We start from the raw sequence: 21,534 nt of genomic DNA on the forward strand, positions 1-21,534 counted from the left end.
AATAAAGCTGAAATGAGGAGAAATTGTATTTTAATACTCTTTTCCGCAAGTGTTTCCATACACTATTTGCGCATTTCCCTTTTTTCGAAAAAGCCTAAATCCGCAACCTCCAAGCTTTATGGAAACGCACCTACTGACACTAACTAAACTAAAGAATTAAAAAGAATAGGTAAAATGTTTATTCAGCAAAAAGTTTTATTCCTATTTATTGTCAATTTAAGACATGTAATGAATAGAGTAACATGTTATCCTTTATTCAACCGTATACGTTGAGGATAAGAGTGAGAATAAGAGTGACAATAACACATTTTGACAATAACACATTTTGACAATAACAAAAGAAAGCCTATCTTAGACTGAGGACTCACACCCACTGCAACACACACACACACACACACACACACGTGCGTGCGTGCGTGCGTGCGTGTGTGTGTGTGTGTGTGGGGGGGGGGGGGGGGTGCGTGCGTGTGCGTGTGTGTCGACATGTTCTGTCAATAGCATGGAACTGCACCGATCTTTGAGGAATGGGTCAGACATTAGATTATAGGCTTGAAGAAATATGCACCCCCAGGTATCACATGAGTACATCACAGTCTAGGTAAACACAGCTGTCTGCAGTGGGTTGACTAACCTTTACACGCTCAATACTATAGTATATGTATAGTTTCACTATATAGATATTCCACTGTTACGTTCTTAGCTTACGCATGTTTCATGATAACTACTTTTTATGTATGTGATGTATTGACATGCTTTTGTTCTTGCTTAATGTAAATCCCTCTGGATTAAGAGCATCTGCTAAATGCCTAAATTGTAATTGTAAATTGTCTCAATATGTCCCTATGTGTCCGTGGCAAAGACTAGGCCTTGTCTGTGGCACATTATAGACTTTATGTTTTACAGTTATGATGTTGATCATAAGACCCAAGTACTGAATGTCAGGTCTCCAGGTTCCAATCAAATCATCGCTATCAGCCATTCACAAGCCAATGCAGCAGTGGCTCAGCGGTAGAGTGACCGGATGTTCCCGGTTCGAACCCTGTGGGCTCCCCCAGAGTTAGGCCCTTTCCCAATTCCCCCCTTCTCCATGGCCCTTAGCCCTTCCCCTTGCTGATGCGCGTTCACGTGAGGAGGAAGGGTGTGTGTGTGTGTGTGTGTGTGTGGTGTGTGTGTGTGTGTGTGTGTACACAATCTATGTAAAGCTCCCCTCCCCCCCCCCCCCCAATGTGACCCCACATGTGTCACACAACAAAGGGCTAAGGGTCATGTCTCCTTCACCATCCCCCACACCCCCTCCCCTCCCCTCCCCTCCCCTCCATACGTTTAAAAGGAGAGGCTTTCCAGAGAAGCAGACAGTCGGTCAGTCAGACGGTCAGACGCTCCAGTCTCTCTCTCTCGCTCTCTCTCTCTCTCTCTCTCTCTCTCTCTCTCTCTCTGGACATGGACTTTGTCACCTGCAGGTTCTGGCCCGGAAGACACACCTTTCTCCTCAATTTCCTGCTGCTGTGCTGTTCTGCTCTCGCTGACTCCGAGGACGGAACCATCAACGGGGAGGTAAAGTATCAACGGACACCTCAGGGAGAGTCATTTGACCAACTGGACCACTGCGGGTCCATTTGGTTCCATGGTCAGAGTCATTTGACCAAGTGGACCACTGCGGGTCCATTTGGTTCCATGGTCAGAGTCATTTGACCAAGTGGACCACTGCGGGTCCATTTGGTTCCATGGTCAGAGTAATTTGACCAACTGGACCACTGCGGGTCCATTTGGTTCCATGGTCAGAGTCATTTGACCAAGTGGACCACTGTGGTTCCATTTGGAGAGAGAGAGAGAGAATTTTCAGTGCAGGTCTTTCAACAACGAGACAAGACAGAAGACTTTCTGTCTGCCTGTTCTGTCTTGTAGCCTGGGGGAGGGGGGGTGCACCGTGTGTGTGGGGGCTACACATTGCTCCAGATGGCTGTGCGTGCGCGTGCGTGTGTGCGTGGCGTGCGTGCGTGGCGTGCGTGCAGGCGTGCGTGTGTGCGTGGCGTGCGTGCAGGGTCTATTGGTCTCTTATTGTATTTGACAGGATTGTTCTTATTTTCGAGAGGCGCTAGCCCCTCCTATGCCCAGCTTTGTGTGTCTGTGTGGCTGATTATTGGCTGTTCACCTCCATATAGCGATGATTTGATTGGCTGAGTAGTACATATTGAGGATAAATGTGAGGGCAGAAAAGTGATTGGCCAGAATTACAATTGTGATGATTTCATTGGCTGAGCACGGAATATGATGTATGATGAAAAAATAAATACTTTTAGTTACTGCACTGCGCCCTATATGCGGTAGAGGGCATATAAGAGAAAACCTCATAGACAAGATTTCCTTCCGGTGAAAGAAAAATCCCTTTCTGGCCAAAAAGTGCATTTTATCTGTGTGGTGGGGGGAGGGGAGGGGAGGGTTCAGAGTGCATCCACTAAGGAAAGTAGGCTTTCTAATAACACTGATTGATTGATTGATTGATTGAAATATTTATTAACAGTTTGCAGAATTACAGTACATTTCAAGCACAAACTCAATACAAAGACTGTTAACTGTGAGTGCACGACCCAATTAAGCATTACACTTGTTTACAAGAGGGTCCACCATGTTCAATTCATCAACATTCACACAGCAACATTCACACCCATTGACATTTCAACAACATTCACACCCATTCACATTTCATCAGTAAAACACACAGCAACATTTACATTTCAACAGTAAAGTCTCCTTAGATGGTAAGTCTAACTTACATTTAACTATATATAAAGTGCCCCTCGGGGCACAGGTCTCGACCAGGGCAGGTCAGATTGTGGCCTCCTGGTGGCGCTATAATAGGCCAATGTGAAAAGGGTGCCATTTCTTCTTACGCCTTGGATGGCAATTGGATGATTTTGTTCCAAAAATGTGTTTTGCAAAAATCCACCTGTTGGTGGCGCTATAACAGCCAATGTGAAAAGTGTGGGATATATTGCTCAGCCTAGTAGGAAATTCTGTGAAAGATTTCAGGTAAATTGCACGCTGCGTTCATGATTTGAGGCTTTTTGTTCAAAACGGCCCAATCCTGCAAACTTTGAAAGCCAATGTTAGCCAATTAGGATGGAATATGAAATATCGGACAGATCCGTCTTGAACACATGACTATATAGATAGTGTGTATCGATTTGTACGATTTTTGGACTGAATCTGGAGGAGTAATATCAACAAATGGGTTTTTCAAAAGTCGGCCTCCTGGTGGCGCTATAACAGGCCGTTCTGGAAAATTTGGAGCAGAGCATCATCTTTGGCATCGACCGGGTTAACGGTGCCGGAGCTGTACACGGACGCACACACACGCACGCACGCACACACACAGTGCAGCCAGCCGTCGGCCTGGTGGAGAGTCAGACAATGAGCTGTCTATCAACTGTGAAGTGGCTGCAACATTCAACAGGTTACTGTAATAGATTAGAGTGGTGATTGGGTGCCACCTTGTGGCTTTAACAAGCAATTGCAGCGGTGGAATGTCCTCTGTTATTCAAAATGAACTCGTGAATTCTAATGTCTTGACTGACAGGGAAACAGACTGATGGCCACGCAGCGTGTAGCCTACAGGGAAACGTGATTCCCTTTCCCTTTGTGCGTTCATGAAACAAAGTGAGTACATAATTTTAGGTCCTAGTTAATACTAGTTTAGTAGTTCAGTTAAATCTGTGACTCTGTATTTTACGTTCTGTGACTTGTGTTTGTTTCATTGGTAACTAATGGTCGTTTGGCTAGTGTTTGTTTAGCTCCCCAAGAGTCCCCATGCACTGCCTGCAGTTTGTTGTCTCCACCAGGCCGAAGGCATGGGGAGAGTATGTTTTGCACTCAGTCCGGCCGTCCGTCTGTTTACAGCTCTAATCTCCTGCACCGTTAAACCGGTCGATGCCAAATTTTGCATACACACTCCCTGGATGCCAACGATTAACCTCTGCCCCTAATTTTCCAGAATGGCCTGTTATAGCGCCACCAGGAGGCCGAGTTTTGAAAAACACATTTTTTGATATTACTCCTCCAGATTCTCTCCAAAGATCCTGCAAATCGTTACACACTATCTCTATAGTCATGTGCTCATGCCGGATCCGTCCGATATTTCATATTTCATCCTAATTGTCTAACATTGACTTTCAAAGTTGGCAGGATTGGCCCGTTTTGAACAAAAACCCTCAAATCATGAACGCAGCGTGCAATTTACGTTAAATCTTTCACAGACTTTCCTACTAGGCTGAGAAATATCCCACCCTTTTCACATTGGCCTGTTATAGCGCCACCAACAGGTGGATTTTTGCAAAACACATTTTTGGAACAAAATGCCTCAAATCATGAACGCAGCGTGCAATTTGCGTGAAATCTTTCACAGACTTTCCTACTAGGCTGAGGAATATATCCCACCCTTCATTGGCCTGTTATAGCGCCACCAACAGGTGGATTTTTGCAAAACACATTTTTGGAACAAAATGCCTCAAATCATCTAATTGCCATCCAAGGCGTAAGAGGTTAGAATAAATGGCACCCTTTTCACATTGACCTATTATAGCACCACCAGGAGGCCACAACCTGACCTGCCCTGGTGGAGACCTGTCCTATTATAGCGCCACCAGGAGGCCACAACCTGACCTGCCCTGGTGGAGACCTGTCCTATTATAGTGCCACCAGGAGGCCACAACCTGACCTGCCCTGGTGGAGACCTGTCCTATTATAGCGCCACCAGGAGGCCACAACCTGACCTGCCCTGGTGGAGACCTGTGCCCCGAGGGGCACTTTATCTAGTTGTACTCTTTTCATGCTACTTCTGTGATACATATTTGATTTACTTCTGTGTTTAACAGTTTTGATGTTAATCTTTACCACAATGAGATTGATTGATTGAACATTTAATTCAGTTTGTAGAATGGGTACAGTTGCAAGAAAGTACAGACTGTGATGCTCTCATGTGAGACCTATAATCTAATCTCTGACCCATTCCTCAAGGATCGCTGTAGTTCCAGGCTATTGACAGAACATGTGTCGACACACGCACGCACGCACGCACGCACGCACGCACGCACGCACGCACGCACGCACGCACTAACCTTTACAGACACGCTCAACACTCTTTCATTTAGTATAGGGCTCTATATACACATCATTGACCCAGAACCAGTGATTAAATGTACCCCACTGAAAAATAGCAGATCTACAAGCTCGTAGCGTGGCACTCGGTGCCGCACTACGAGCTTGTAGATCTGCCCAAAGTTGAAGGGCTTCAACCTTGGGTACTGGGTAGCTGAAGTTGAAGCTCTGCCCTTCAACTTTGGGCACTTTTACATGTAGGCTGAACCAAAGTTGAAACAGTTGCAAGGGGGACATCTTTGGGCATGGGGCCCTCATTGTTCCCACAACCAAGAAGAGTATTTTACCCCAGTATTTTACCCCAGTATCCTGGGGTCCTCATCATTGGATATGTTGTTCCCACAACCGAGAAGAGTATTTTACTTTTTACTGGAGGTCCTAGGCCCTAAAATCTATTTTCAGCAATGGTACACTTATTCTTTCAGTGGGTAGATATTGGTTAGCTGGTCATTTTGAAAGTAGATCTCACGTCATAAATGTGTGGGCACCCCTGTTCTAGTCCCTAGGATGACCCGAGGCCCACCACTTAAAAACCACATGCTACGGTGCCCAAATCTGAATTTAGGTGCTCAAATGAACTCAAACTGAAGCAATTCAGTAAAGGTCAACACTTCCTCCTGTGGTCATTTTAGGGGCTGGGACCTCCAGTAAAAGGCCTAAATACTCTCCAAGAGTTGGGGAACAACATATCAAGAGAGTGGAGTGGTAGGCACTTGGATTGACCCAGGACCAGTGATTAAATGTACCCCACTGAAAAATAGCAGATCTACAAGCTCGTATTGTGGCACTCTGTGCCGCACTACGAGCTTGTAGATCTGCCCAAAGTTGAAGGGCTTCAACCTTGGGTACTGGGTAGCTGAAGTTGAAGCTCTGCCCTTCAACTTTGGGCACTTTTACATGTAGGCTGACCCAAAGTTGAAACAGTTGCAAGGGGGACATCTTTGGGCATGGGGTCCTTATCGTTGGATATGTTGTTCCCACAACCAAGAAGAGTATTTTACCCTTTACTGGAGGTCCTATGCCCTAAAATGACCCCATGATGAAGCGTTGACCTTTACTGAATTGCTTCAGTTTCAGTTAATTTGACCACCTAACTTCAGATGTGGGCATAATTACACCATTGCTTCAGTTTCAGTTCATTTGACAACCTTCTTTCAACTTTGGGCATTTTTACATGTAGGCTGACCCAAAGTTGAAACAGTTGCCAGGGGGACATCTTTGGGCCTGGGGTCCTCATCATTTATGTTGTTCCCACAACCGAGAAGAGTATTTTACCCTTTACTGGAGGTCCTAGGCCCTAAAATGACCCCATGAGGAAGCGTTGACCTTTACTGAATTGCTTCAGTTTCAGGTAATTTGACCACCTAACTTCAGATTTGGGCACCCTAACATGTGGTCTTTAAGTGGTGGGCCTGTGGTCATCTTAGTGTCTAGGAGGTCCAGTGAAAGGCCTACATACTCTCCCAAGATGGAGGAACAACATTTTACAATCTGGGAACCCTTATAGGCCTTTGTATGGCTACAGTGCGACTGGTTCAATCCTACCCTAAATCTAGGCCTAAGACGTGACACCTCAAAGTGGGGTACATTGCATCCACTGGTCAATCCAAGGGCCTACCACTCCACTCTCTTGATATGTTCTTTCCCAACTCTTGGAGAGTATGTAGGCCTTTCCCTGGACCTAGAAGGTCCAGGGAAAGTCCTACATTGTAGGACTAGTAGCATGCCAAAGTTTGTGCTATTGCCATTGAGAATGCATTGGGCGTTTAAGTTAAATAACTCAGAAACTACAAATCATTTCAAAGTAAAACGTTCCAGCATTTGTCTTCACAGTAAGCTGAATTATAAAATGTGTGAATGGAGTTTCTAGGTGAAAGTGATTTTTTACGTGCCATTGAGCCCCATTATAAATGTATCAAATTTGAAAGCACTATATTTCTAAAACTATGAAACATTTCAAAGATTCCATTTCAGGCAAACATGTCCACTGTAAGATGAACCTAAATAGGTTTGAATGGGGTTTCTATAGGTGTAAGTATGTAGGACTAGTAGCATGCCAAAGTTTGTGCTATTGCCATTGAGAATGCATTGGGCGTTTAGGTTAAATAACTCAGAAACTACAAATCATTTCAAAGTAAAAAGTTCCAGCATGTGTCTCCACAGTAAGCTGAATTATAAAATGTGTGAATAGAGTTTCTAGGTGAAAGTAATTTTTTGACGTGCCATAGAGCTGCCATTGAGCCCCATTATACATTTCTCAAATTTGAAAGCACTATATTTCTAAAACTATGAAACATTTCAAAGATTTCTTTTCAGGCAAACATGTCCACCGTAAGATGAACCTAAATAGGTTTGAATGGGGTTTCTAGGTGTAAGTATGTAGGACTAGTAGCATGCCAAAGTTTGTGCTATTGCCATTGAGAATGCATTGGGCGTTTAAGTTAAATACGGGGAGGAAATATGACAGCAAACTGCCTGTCATATTTTCTCCCTATTCCAAAGCCCCCCCAGGTACAAAATATATTTAAACTATTTTCAGCAATGGTACACTTACTCTTTCAGTGGGTAGATCTTGGTTAGCTGGTCATTTTGAAAGTAGATCTCACGTCATAAATGTGTGGGCACCCCTGTTCTAGCCCCTAGGATGACCCGAGGCCCACCACCTAAAAACCACATGCTACGGGGCCCAAATCTGAATTTAGGTGCTCAAATGAACACAAACTGAAGCAATTCAGTAAAGGCCAACACTTCCTCCTGGGGTCATTTTAGGGGCTGGGACCTCCGGTAAAAGGCCTAAATACTCTCCAAGAGTTGGGGAACAACATATCAAGAGAGTGGAGTGGTAGGCCCTTGGATTGACCCAGGACCAGTGATTAAATGTACCCCACTGAAAAATAGCAGATCTACAAGCTCGTAGCGTGGCACTCGGTGCCGCACTACGAGCTTGTAGATCTGCCCAAAGTTGAAGGGCTTCAACCTTGGGTACTGGGTAGCTGAAGTTGAAGCTCTGCCCTTCAACTTTGGGCACTTTTACATATAGGCTGACCCAAAGTTGAAACAGTTTCAAGGGGGACATCTTTGGGCCTGGGGTCCTCATCGTTGGATATGTTGTTCCCACAACCAAGAAGAGTATTTTACCCTTTACTGGAGGTCCTAGGCCCTAAAATGACCCCATGAGGAAGCGTTGACCTTTACTGAATTGCTTCAGTTTCAGTTAATTTGACCACCTAACTTCAGATTTGGGCACCCTAACATGTGGTCTTTAAGTGGTGGGCCTGTGGTCATCTTAGTGGCTAGGAGGTCCAGTGAAAGGCCTACATACTCTCCCAAGATGGAGGAACAACATTTTACAATCTGGGAACCCCAGGCCTTTGTATGGCTACAATGTGACTGGTTCAATTCTACCCTAAATCTAGGCCTAAGACGTGACACCTCAAAGTGGGGTACATTGCATCCACTGGTCAATCCAAGGGCCTACCACTCCACTCTCTTGATATGTTCTTTCCCAACTCTTGGAGAGTATGTAGGCCTTTCCCTGGACCTTCTAGCGGCTAGAAGGTCCAGGGAAAGTCCTACATTGTAGGACTAGTAGCATGCCAAAGTTTGTGCTATTGCCATTGAGAATGCATTGGGCGTTTAAGTTAAATAACTCAAAAACTACAAATCATTTCAAAGTAAAAAGTTCCAGCATGTGTCTCCACAGTAAGCTGAATTATAAAATGTGTGAATAGAGTTTCTAGGTGAAAGTAATTTTTTGACGTGCCATAGAGCTGCCATTGAGCCCCATTATACATTTCTCAAATTTGAAAGCACTATATTTCTAAAACTATGAAACATTTCAAAGATTTCTTTTCAGGCAAACATGTCCACCGTAAAATGAACCTAAATAGGTTTGAATGGGGTTTCTAGGTGTAAGTATGTAGAACTAGTAGCATGCCAAAGTTTGTGCTATTGCCATTGAGAATGCATTGGGCATTTAAGTTAAATACGGGGAGGAAATATGACAGCAAACTGCCTGTCATATTTTCTCCCTATTCCAAAGCCCCCCCAGGTAGGCCTACATTATATATTTAAACTATTTTCAGCAATGGTACACTTATTCTTTCAGTGGGTAGATCTTGTTGAGCTGGTCATTTTGAAAGTAGATCTCACGTCATAAATGTGTGGGCACCCCTGTTCTAGCCCCTAGGATGACCAGAGGCCCACCACTTAAAAACCACATGCTACGGTGCCCAAATCTGAATTTAGGTGCTCAAATGAACTCAAACTGATGCAATTCAGTAAAGGTCAACACTTCCTCCTGGGTCATTTTAGGGGCTGGGACCTCCAGTAAAAGGCCTAAATACTCTCCAAGAGTTGGGGAACAACATATCAAGAGAGTGGAGTGGTAGGCCCTTGGATTGACCCAGGACCAGTGATTAAATGTACCCCACTGAAAAATAGCAGATCTACAAGCTCGTAGCGTGGCACTCGGTGCCGCACTACGAGCTTGTAGATCTGCCCAAAGTTGAAGGGCTTCAACCTTGGGTACTGGGTAGCTGAAGTTGAAGCTCTGCCCTTCAACTTTGGGCACTTTTACATGTAGGCTGACCCAAAGTTGAAACAGTTGCAAGGGGGACATCTTTGGGCATGGGGTCCTCACGTTGGATATGTTGTTCCCACAACCAAGAAGAGTATTTTACCCTTTACTGGAGGTCCTAGGCCCTAAAATAACCCCATGAGGAAGCATTGACCTTTACTGAATTGCTTCAGTTTCAGTTCATTTGACCACCTAACTTCAGATGTGGGCATAATTACACCATTGCTTCAGTTTCAGTTCATTTGACAACCTTCTTTCAACTTTGGACACTTTTACATGTAGGCTGACCCAAAGTTGAAACAGTTGCCAGGGGGACATCTTTGGGCCTGGGGTCCTCATCATTGGATATGTTGTTCCCACAACCGAGAAGAGTATTTTACCCTTTACTGGAGGTCCTAGGCCCTAAAATGACCCCATGAGGAAGCGTTGACCTTTACTGAATTGCTTCAGTTTCAGTTAATTTGACCACCTAACTTCAGATTAGGGCACCCTAACATGTGGTCTTTAAGTGGTGGGCCTGTGGTCATCTTAGTGGCTAGGAGGTCCAGTGAAAGGCCTACATACTCTCCCAAGATGGAGGAACAATATTTTACAATCTGGGAACCCTTATAGGCCTTTGTATGGCTACAGTGCGACTGGTTCAATCCTACCCTAAATCTAGGCCTAAGACGTGACACCTCAAAGTGGGGTACATTGCATCCACTGGTCAATCCAAGGGCCTACCACTCCACTCTCTTGATATGTTCTTTCCCAACTCTTGGAGAGTATGTAGGCCTTTCCCTGGACCTTCTAGCGGCTAGAAGGTCCAGGGAAAGTCCTACATTGTAGGACTAGTAGCATGCCAAAGTTTGTGCTATTGCCATTGAGAATGCATTGGGCGTTTAAGTTAAATAACTCAGAAACTACAAATCATTTCAAAGTAAAAAGTTCCAGCATTTGTCTTCACAGTAAGCTGAATTATAAAATGTGTGAATGGAGTTTCTAGGTGAAAGTGATGTTTTACGTGCCATTGAGCCCCATTATAAATTTATCAAATTTGAAAGCACTATATTTCTAAAACTATGAAACATTTCAAAGATTCCATTTCAGGCAAATATGTCCACTGTAAGATGAACCTAAATATGTTTGAATGGGGTTTCTATAGGTGTAAGTATGTAGGACTAGTAGCATGCCAAAGTTTGTGCTATTGCCATTGAGAATGCATTGGGCGTTTAGGTTAAATAACTCAGAAACTACAAATCATTTCAAAGTAAAAAGTTCCAGCATGTGTCTCCACAGTAAGCTGAATTATAAAATGTGTGAATAGAGTTTCTAGGTGAAAGTAATTTTTAGACGTGCCATAGAGCTGCCATTGAGCCCCATTATACATTTCTCAAATTTGAAAGCACTATATTTCTAAAACTATGAAACATTTCAAAGATTTCTTTTCAGGCAAACATGTCCACCGTAAGATGAACCTAAATAGGTTTGAATGGGGTTTCTAGGTGTAAGTATGTAGGACTAGTAGCATGCCAACGTTTGGGCTATTGCCATTGAGAATGCATTGGGCATTTAAGTTAAATACGGGGAGGAAATATGACAGCAAACTGCCTGTCATATTTTCTCCCTATTCCAAAGCCCCCCCAGGTAGGCCTACATTATATATTTAAACTATTTTCAGCAATGGTACACTTATTCTTTCAGTGGGTAGATCTTGTTGAGCTGGTCATTTTGAAAGTAGATCTCACGTCATAAATGTGTGGGCACCCCTGTTCTAGCCCCTAGGATGACCCGAGGCCCACCACTTAAAAACCACATGCTACGGTGCCCAAATCTGAATTTAGGTGCTCAAATGAACTCAAACTGATGCAATTCAGTAAAGGTCAACACTTCCTCCTGGGGTCATTTTAGGGGCTGGGACCTCCAGTAAAAGGCCTAAATACTCTCCAAGAGTTGGGGAACAACATATCAAGAGAGTGGAGTGGTAGGCCCTTGGATTGACCCAGGACCAGTGATTAAATGTACCCCACTGAAAAATAGCAGATCTACAAGCTCGTATTGTGGCACTCTGTGCAGCACTACGAGCTTGTAGATCTGCCCAAAGTTGAAGGGCTTCAACCTTGGGTACTGGGTAGCTGAAGTTGAAGCTCTGCCCTTCAACTTTGGGCACTTTTACATGTAGGCTGACCCAAAGTTGAAACAGTTGCAAGGGGGACATCTTTGGGCATGGGGTCCTCACGTTGGATATGTTGTTCCCACAACCAAGAAGAGTATTTTACCCTTTACTGGAGGTCCTAGGCCCTAAAATAACCCCATGAGGAAGCATTGACCTTTACTGAATTGCTTCAGTTTCAGTTCATTTGACCACCTAACTTCAGATGTGGGCATAATTACACCATTGCTTCAGTTTCAGTTCATTTGACAACCTTCTTTCAACTTTGGACACTTTTACATGTAGGCTGACCCAAAGTTGAAACAGTTGCCAGGGGGACATCTTTGGGCCTGGGGTCCTCATCATTGGATATGTTGTTCCCACAACCGAGAAGAGTATTTTACCCTTTACTGGAGGTCCTAGGCCCTAAAATGACCCCATGAGGAAGCGTTGACCTTTACTGAATTGCTTCAGTTTCAGTTAATTTGACCACCTAACTTCAGATTAGGGCACCCTAACATGTGGTCTTTAAGTGGTGGGCCTGTGGTCATCTTAGTGGCTAGGAGGTCCAGTGAAAGGCCTACATACTCTCCCAAGATGGAGGAACAATATTTTACAATCTGGGAACCCTTATAGGCCTTTGTATGGCTACAGTGCGACTGGTTCAATCCTACCCTAAATCTAGGCCTAAAACGTGACACCTCAAAGTGGGGTACATTGCATCCACTGGTCAATCCAAGGGCCTACCACTCCACTCTCTTGATATGTTCTTTCCCAACTCTTGTAGAGTATGTAGGCCTTTCCCTGGACCTTCTAGCGGCTAGAAGGTCCAGGGAAAGTCCTACATTGTAGGACTAGTAGCATGCCAAAGTTTGTGCTATTGCCATTGAGAATGCATTGGGCGTTTAAGTTAAATAACTCAGAAACTACAAATCATTTCAAAGTAAAAAGTTCCAGCATTTGTCTTCACAGTAAGCTGAATTATAAAATGTGTGAATGGAGTTTCTAGGTGAAAGTGATTTTTTACGTGCCATTGAGCCCCATTATAAATTTATCAAATTTGAAAGCACTATATTTCTAAAACTATGAAACATTTCAAAGATTCCATTTCAGGCAAACATGTCCACTGTAAGATGAACCTAAATATGTTTGAATGGGGTTTCTATAGGTGTAAGTATGTAGGACTAGTAGCATGCCAAAGTTTGTGCTATTGCCATTGAGAATGCATTGGGCGTTTAGGTTAAATAACTCAGAAACTACAAATCATTTCAAAGTAAAAAGTTCCAGCATGTGTCTCCACAGTAAGCTGAATTATAAAATGTGTGAATAGAGTTTCTAGGTGAAAGTAATTTTTAGACGTGCCATAGAGCTGCCATTGAGCCCCATTATACATTTCTCAAATTTGAAAGCACTATATTTCTAAAACTATGAAACATTTCAAAGATTTATTTTCAGGCAAACATGTCCACCGTAAGATGAACCTAAATAGGTTTGAATGGGGTTTCTAGGTGTAAGTATGTAGGACTAGTAGCATGCCAACGTTTGGGCTATTGCCATTGAGAATGCATTGGGCATTTAAGTTAAATACGGGGAGGAAATATGACAGCAAACTGCCTGTCATATTTTCTCCCTATTCCAAAGCCCCCCCAGGTAGGCCTACATTATATATTTAAACTATTTTCAGCAATGGTACACTTATTCTTTCAGTGGGTAGATCTTGGTTAGCTGGTCATTTTGAAAGTAGATCTCACGTCATAAATGTGTGGGCACCCCTATTCTAGCCCCTAGGATGACCCGAGGCCCACCACCTAAAAACCACATGCTACGGGGCCCAAATCTGAATTTAGGTGCTCAAATGAACGCAAACTGAAGCAATTCAGTAAAGGCCAACACTTCCTCCTGGGGTCATTTTAGGGGCTGGGACCTCCAGTAAAAGGCCTAAATACTCTCCAAGAGTTGGGGAACAACATATCAAGAGAGTGGAGTGGTAGGCCCTTGGATTGACCCAGGACCAGTGATTAAATGTACCCCACTGAAAAATAGCAGATCTACAAGCTCGTAGCGTGGCACTCGGTGCCGCACTACGAGCTTGTAGATCTGCCCAAAGTTGAAGGGCTTCAACCTTGGGTACTGGGTAGCTGAAGTTGAAGCTCTGCCCTTCAACTTTGGGCACTTTTACATATAGGCTGACCCAAAGTTGAAACAGTTTCAAGGGGGACATCTTTGGGCCTGGGGTCCTCATCGTTGGATATGTTGTTCCCACAACCAAGAAGAGTATTTTACCCTTTACTGGAGGTCCTAGGCCCTAAAATGACCCCATGAGGAAGCGTTGACCTTTACTGAATTGCTTCAGTTTCAGTTCATTTGACCACCTAACTTCAGATTTGGGCACCCTAACATGTGGTCTTTAAGTGGTGGGCCTGTGGTCATCTTAGTGGCTAGGAGGTCCAGTGAAAGGCCTTCATACTCTCCCAAGATGGAGGAACAACATTTTACAATCTGGGAACCCCAGGCCTTTGTATGGCTACAATGTGACTGGTTCAATTCTACCCTAAATCTAGGCCTAAGACGTGACACCTCAAAGTGGGGTACATTGCATCCACTGGTCAATCCAAGGGCCTACCACTCCACTCTCTTGATATGTTCTTTCCCAACTCTTGGAGAGTATGTAGGCCTTTCCCTGGACCTTCTAGCGGCTAGAAGGTCCAGGGAAAGTCCTACATTGTAGGACTAGTAGCATGCCAAAGTTTGTGCTATTGCCATTGAGAATGCATTGGGCGTTTAAGTTAAATAACTCAGAAACTACAAATCATTTCAAAGTAAAAAGTTCCAGCATTTGTCTTCACAGTAAGCTGAATTATAAAATGTGTGAATGGAGTTTCTAGGTGAAAGTGATTTTTTACGTGCCATTGAGCCCCATTATAAATTTATCAAATTTGAAAGCACTATATTTCTAAAACTATGAAACATTTCAAAGATTCCATTTCAGGCAAACATGTCCACTGTAAGATGAACCTAAATATGTTTGAATGGGGTTTCTATAGGTGTAAGTATGTAGGACTAGTAGCATGCCAAAGTTTGTGCTATTGCCATTGAGAATGCATTGGGCGTTTAGGTTAAATAACTCAGAAACTACAAATCATTTCAAAGTAAAAAGTTCCAGCATGTGTCTCCACAGTAAGCTGAATTATAAAATGTGTGAATAGAGTTTCTAGGTGAAAGTAATTTTTAGACGTGCCATAGAGCTGCCATTGAGCCCCATTATACATTTCTCAAATTTGAAAGCACTATATTTCTAAAACTATGAAACATTTCAAAGATTTCTTTTCAGGCAAACATGTCCACCGTAAGATGAACCTAAATAGGTTTGAATGGGGTTTCTAGGTGTAAGTATGTAGGACTAGTAGCATGCCAACGTTTGGGCTATTGCCATTGAGAATGCATTGGGCATTTAAGTTAAATACGGGGAGGAAATATGACAGCAAACTGCCTGTCATATTTTCTCCCTATTCCAAAGCCCCCCCAGGTAGGCCTACATTATATATTTAAACTATTTTCAGCAATGGTACACTTATTCTTTCAGTGGGTAGATCTTGGTTAGCTGGTCATTTTGAAAGTAGATCTCACGTCATAAATGTGTGGGCACCCCTATTCTAGCCCCTAGGATGACCCGAGGCCCACCACCTAAAAACCACATGCTACGGGGCCCAAATCTGAATTTAGGTGCTCAAATGAACGCAAACTGAAGCAATTCAGTAAAGGCCAACACTTCCTCCTGGGGTCATTTTAGGGGCTGGGACCTCCAGTAAAAGGCCTAAATACTCTCCAAGAGTTGGGGAACAACATATCAAGAGAGTGGAGTGGTAGGCCCTTGGATTGACCCAGGACCAGTGATTAAATGTACCCCACTGAAAAATAGCAGATCTACAAGCTCGTAGCGTGGCACTCGGTGCCGCACTACGAGCTTGTAGATCTGCCCAAAGTTGAAGGGCTTCAACCTTGGGTACTGGGTAGCTGAAGTTGAAGCTCTGCCCTTCAACTTTGGGCACTTTTACATATAGGCTGACCCAAAGTTGAAACAGTTTCAAGGGGGACATCTTTGGGCCTGGGGTCCTCATCGTTGGATATGTTGTTCCCACAACCAAGAAGAGTATTTTACCCTTTACTGGAGGTCCTAGGCCCTAAAATGACCCCATGAGGAAGCGTTGACCTTTACTGAATTGCTTCAGTTTCAGTTCATTTGACCACCTAACTTCAGATTTGGGCACCCTAACATGTGGTCTTTAAGTGGTGGGCCTGTGGTCATCTTAGTGGCTAGGAGGTCCAGTGAAAGGCCTTCATACTCTCCCAAGATGGAGGAACAACATTTTACAATCTGGGAACCCCAGGCCTTTGTATGGCTACAATGTGACTGGTTCAATTCTACCCTAAATCTAGGCCTAAGACGTGACACCTCAAAGTGGGGTACATTGCATCCACTGGTCAATCCAAGGGCCTACCACTCCACTCTCTTGATATGTTCTTTCCCAACTCTTGGAGAGTATGTAGGCCTTTCCCTGGACCTTCTAGCGGCTAGAAGGTCCAGGGAAAGTCCTACATTGTAGGACTAGTAGCATGCCAAAGTTTGTGCTATTGCCATTGAGAATGCATTGGGCGTTTAAGTTAAATAACTCAGAAACTACAAATCATTTCAAAGTAAAAAGTTCCAGCATTTGTCTTCACAGTAAGCTGAATTATAAAATGTGTGAATGGAGTTTCTAGGTGAAAGTGATTTTTTACGTGCCATTGAGCCCCATTATAAATTTATCAAATTTGAAAGCACTATATTTCTAAAACTATGAAACATTTCAAAGATTCCATTTCAGGCAAACATGTCCACTGTAAGATGAACCTAAATATGTTTGAATGGGGTTTCTATAGGTGTAAGTATGTAGGACTAGTAGCATGCCAAAGTTTGTGCTATTGCCATTGAGAATGCATTGGGCGTTTAGGTTAAATAACTCAGAAACTACAAATCATTTCAAAGTAAAAAGTTCCAGCATGTGTCTCCACAGTAAGCTGAATTATAAAATGTGTGAATAGAGTTTCTAGGTGAAAGTAATTTTTAGACGTGCCATAGAGCTGCCATTGAGCCCCATTATAAATTTCTCAAATTTGAAAGCACTATATTTCTAAAACTATGAAACATTTCAAAGATTTCTTTTCAGGCAAACATGTCCACCGTAAGATGAACCTAAATAGGTTTGAATGGGGTTTCTAGGTGTAAGTATGTAGGACTAGTAGCATGCCAACGTTTGGGCTATTGCCATTGAGAATGCATTGGGCATTTAAGTTAAATACGGGGAGGAAATATGACAGCAAACTGCCTGTCATATTTTCTCCCTATTCCAAAGCCCCCCCAGGTAGGCCTACATTATATATTTAAACTATTTTCAGCAATGGTACACTTATTCTTTCAGTGGGTAGATCTTGGTTAGCTGGTCATTTTGAAAGTAGATCTCACGTCATAAATGTGTGGGCACCCCTATTCTAGCCCCTAGGATGACCAGAGGCCCACCACCTAAAAACCACATAATACGGGGCCCAAATCTGAATTTAGGTGCTCAAATGAACGCAAACTGAAGCAATTCAGTAAAGGCCAACACTTCCTCCTGGGGTCATTTTAGGGGCTGGGACCTCCAGTAAAAGGCCTAAATACTCTCCAAGAGTTGGGGAACAACATATCAAGAGAGTGGAGTGGTAGGCCCTTGGATTGACCCAGGACCAGTGATTAAATGTACCCCACTGAAAAATAGCAGATCTACAAGCTCGTAGCGTGGCACTCGGTGCCGCACTACGAGCTTGTAGATCTGCCCAAAGTTGAAGGGCTTCAACCTTGGGTACTGGGTAGCTGAAGTTGAAGCTCTGCCCTTCAACTTTGGGCACTTTTACATATAGGCTGACCCAAAGTTGAAACAGTTTCAAGGGGGACATCTTTGGGCCTGGGGTCCTCATCGTTGGATATGTTGTTCCCACAACCAAGAAGAGTATTTTACCCTTTACTGGAGGTCCTAAGCCCTAAAATGACCCCATGAGGAAGCGTTGACCTTTACTGAATTGCTTCAGTTTCAGTTAATTTGACCACCTAACTTCAGATTTGGGCACCCTAACATCTGGTCTTTAAGTGGTGGGCCTGTGGTCATCTTAGTGGCTAGGAGGTCCAGTGAAAGGCCTACATACTCTCCCAAGATGGAGGAACAACATTTTACAATCTGTGAACCCCAGGCCTTTGTATGGCTACAATGTGACTGGTTCAATTCTACCCTAAATCTAGGCCTAAGACGTGACACCTCAAAGTGGGGTACATTGCATCCACTGGTCAACCCAAGGGCCTACCACTCCACTCTCTTGATATGTTCTTTCCCAACTCTTGGAGAGTATGTAGGCCTTTCCCTGGACCTTCTAGCGGCTAGAAGGTCCAGGGAAAGTCCTACATTGTAGGACTAGTAGCATGCCAAAGTTTGTGCTATTGCCATTGAGAATGCATTGGGCGTTTAAGTTAAATAACTCAGAAACTACAAATCATTTCAAAGTAAAAAGTTCCAGCATGTGTCTCCACAGTAAGCTGAATTATAAAATGTGTGAATAGAGTTTCTAGGTGAAAGTAATTTTTTGACGTGCCATAGAGCTGCCATTGAGCCCCATTATACATTTCTCAAATTTGAAAGCACTATATTTCTAAAACTATGAAACATTTCAAAGATTTCTTTTCAGGCAAACATGTCCACCGTAAGATGAACCTAAATAGGTTTGAATGGGGTTTCTAGGTGTAAGTATGTAGAACTAGTAGCATGCCAAAGTTTGTGCTATTGCCTTTGAGAATGCATTGGGCATTTAAGTTAAATAGGGGGAGGAAATATGACAGCAAACTGCCTGTCATATTTTCTCCCTATTCCAAAGCCCCCCCAGGTAGGCCTACATTATATATTTAAACTATTTTCAGCAATGGTACACTTATTCTTTCAGTGGGTAGATCTTGGTTAGCTGGTCATTTTGAAAGTAGATCTCACGTCATAAATGTGTGGGCACCCCTATTCTAGCCCCTAGGATGACCCGAGGCCCACCACCTAAAAACCACATAATACGGGGCCCAAATCTGAATTTAGGTGCTCAAATGAACGCAAACTGAAGCAATTCAGTAAAGGCCAACACTTCCTCCTGGGGTCATTTTAGGGGCTGGGACCTCCAGTAAAAGGCCTAAATACTCTCCAAGAGTTGGGGAACAACATATCAAGAGAGTGGAGTGGTAGGCCCTTGGATTGACCCAGGACCAGTGATTAAATGTACCCCACTGAAAAATAGCAGATCTACAAGCTCGTAGCGTGGCACTCGGTGCCGCACTACGAGCTTGTAGATCTGCCCAAAGTTGAAGGGCTTCAACCTTTGGTACTGGGTAGCTGAAGTTGAAGCTCTGCCCTTCAACTTTGGGCACTTTTACATATAGGCTGACCCAAAGTTGAAACAGTTTCAAGGGGGACATCTTTGGGCCTGGGGTCCTCATCGTTGGATATGTTGTTCCCACAACCAAGAAGAGTATTTTACCCTTTACTGGAGGTCCTAGGCCCTAAAATGACCCCATGAGGAAGCGTTGACCTTTACTGAATTGCTTCAGTTTCAGTTAATTTGACCACCTAACTTCAGATTTGGGCACCCTAACATCTGGTCTTTAAGTGGTGGGCCTGTGGTCATCTTAGTGGCTAGGAGGTCCAGTGAAAGGCCTACATACTCTCCCAAGATGGAGGAACAACATTTTACAATCTGGGAACCCCAGGCCTTTGTATGGCTACAATGTGACTGGTTCAATTCTACCCTAAATCTAGGCCTAAGACGTGACACCTCAAAGTGGGGTACATTGCATCCACTGGTCAATCCAAGGGCCTACCACTCCACTCTCTTGATATGTTCTTTCCCAACTCTTGGAGAGTATGTAGGCCTTTCCCTGGACCTTCTAGCGGCTAGAAGGTCCAGGGAAAGTCCTACATTGTAGGACTAGTAGCATGCCAAAGTTTGTGCTATTGCCATTGAGAATGCATTGGGCGTTTAAGTTAAATAACTCAGAAACTACAAATCATTTCAAAGTAAAAAGTTCCAGCATGTGTCTCCACAGTAAGCTGAATTATAAAATGTGTGAATAGAGTTTCTAGGTGAAAGTAATTTTTTGACGTGCCATAGAGCTGCCATTGAGCCCCATTATACATTTCTCAAATTTGAAAGCACTATATTTCTAAAACTATGAAACATTTCAAAGATTTCTTTTCAGGCAAACATGTCCACCGTAAGATGAACCTAAATAGGTTTGAATGGGGTTTCTAGGTGTAAGTATGTAGAACTAGTAGCATGCCAAAGTTTGTGCTATTGCCATTGAGAATGCATTGGGCATTTAAGTTAAATACGGGGAGGAAATATGACAGCAAACTGCCTGTCATATTTTCTCCCTATTCCAAAGCCCCCCCAGGTAGGCCTACATTATATATTTAAACTATTTTCAGCAATGGTACACTTATTCTTTCAGTGGGTAGATCTTGTTGAGCTGGTCATTTTGAAAGTAGATCTCACGTCATAAATGTGTGGGCACCCCTATTCTAGCCCCTAGGATGACCCGAGGCCCACCACTTAAAAACCACATGCTATGGTGCCCAAATCTGAATTTAGGTGCTCAAATGAACTCAAACTGATGCAATTCAGTAAAGGTCATCAACACTTCCTCCTGGGGTCATTTTAGGGGCTGGGACCTCCAGTAAAAGGCCTAAATACTCTCCAAGAGTTGGGGAACAACATATCAAGAGAGTGGAGTGGTAGGCCCTTGGATTGACCCAGGACCAGTGATTAAATGTACCCCACTGAAAAATAGCAGATCTACAAGCTCGTATTGTGGCACTCTGTGCAGCACTACGAGCTTGTAGATCTGCCCAAAGTTGAAGGGCTTCAACCTTGGGTACTGGGTAGCTGAAGTTGAAGCTCTGCCCTTCAACTTTGGGCACTTTTACATATAGGCTGACCCAAAGTTGAAACAGTTTCAAGGGGGACATCTTTGGGCCTGGGGTCCTCATCGTTGGATATGTTGTTCCCACAACCAAGAAGAGTATTTTACCCTTTACTGGAGGTCCTAGGCCCTAAAATGACCCCATGAGGAAGCGTTGACCTTTACTGAATTGCTTCAGTTTCAGTTAATTTGACCACCTAACTTCAGATTTGGGCACCCTAACATCTGGTCTTTAAGTGGTGGGCCTGTGGTCATCTTAGTGGCTAGGAGGTCCAGTGAAAGGCCTACATACTCTCCCAAGATGGAGGAACAACATTTTACAATCTGGGAACCCCAGGCCTTTGTATGGCTACAATGTGACTGGTTCAATTCTACCCTAAATCTAGGCCTAAGACGTGACACCTCAAAGTGGGGTACATTGCATCCACTGGTCAATCCAAGGGCCTACCACTCCACTCTCTTGATATGTTCTTTCCCAACTCTTGGAGAGTATGTAGGCCTTTCCCTGGACCTTCTAGCGGCTAGAAGGTCCAGGGAAAGTCCTACATTGTAGGACTAGTAGCATGCCAAAGTTTGTGCTATTGCCATTGAGAATGCATTGGGCGTTTAAGTTAAATAACTCAGAAACTACAAATCATTTCAAAGTAA

General features: G+C 43.6%; 1 protein-coding gene across 1 annotated transcript in view; it reads left to right on the plus strand.

The window, feature by feature from the left end:
• Positions 1 to 1,440: 1,440 nt before the first annotated feature.
• Positions 1,441 to 21,534, plus strand: part of LOC306940577 (matrix metalloproteinase-15-like) — a gene marked incomplete at its 5' end in the record, with an annotated part of 78,768 nt that continues 58,674 nt past the window's right edge. The window contains one exon of the mRNA XM_079525674.1: positions 1,441 to 1,554. Coding sequence (XP_079381800.1) covers positions 1,441 to 1,554 — 114 coding nt within the window. The remainder of the gene's footprint in view (positions 1,555 to 21,534) is intronic.

Source organism: Electrona antarctica (assembly GCF_951216825.1).
Source record: "Electrona antarctica genome assembly, chromosome: 17".
NCBI lineage: Eukaryota > Metazoa > Chordata > Actinopteri > Myctophiformes > Myctophidae > Electrona > Electrona antarctica.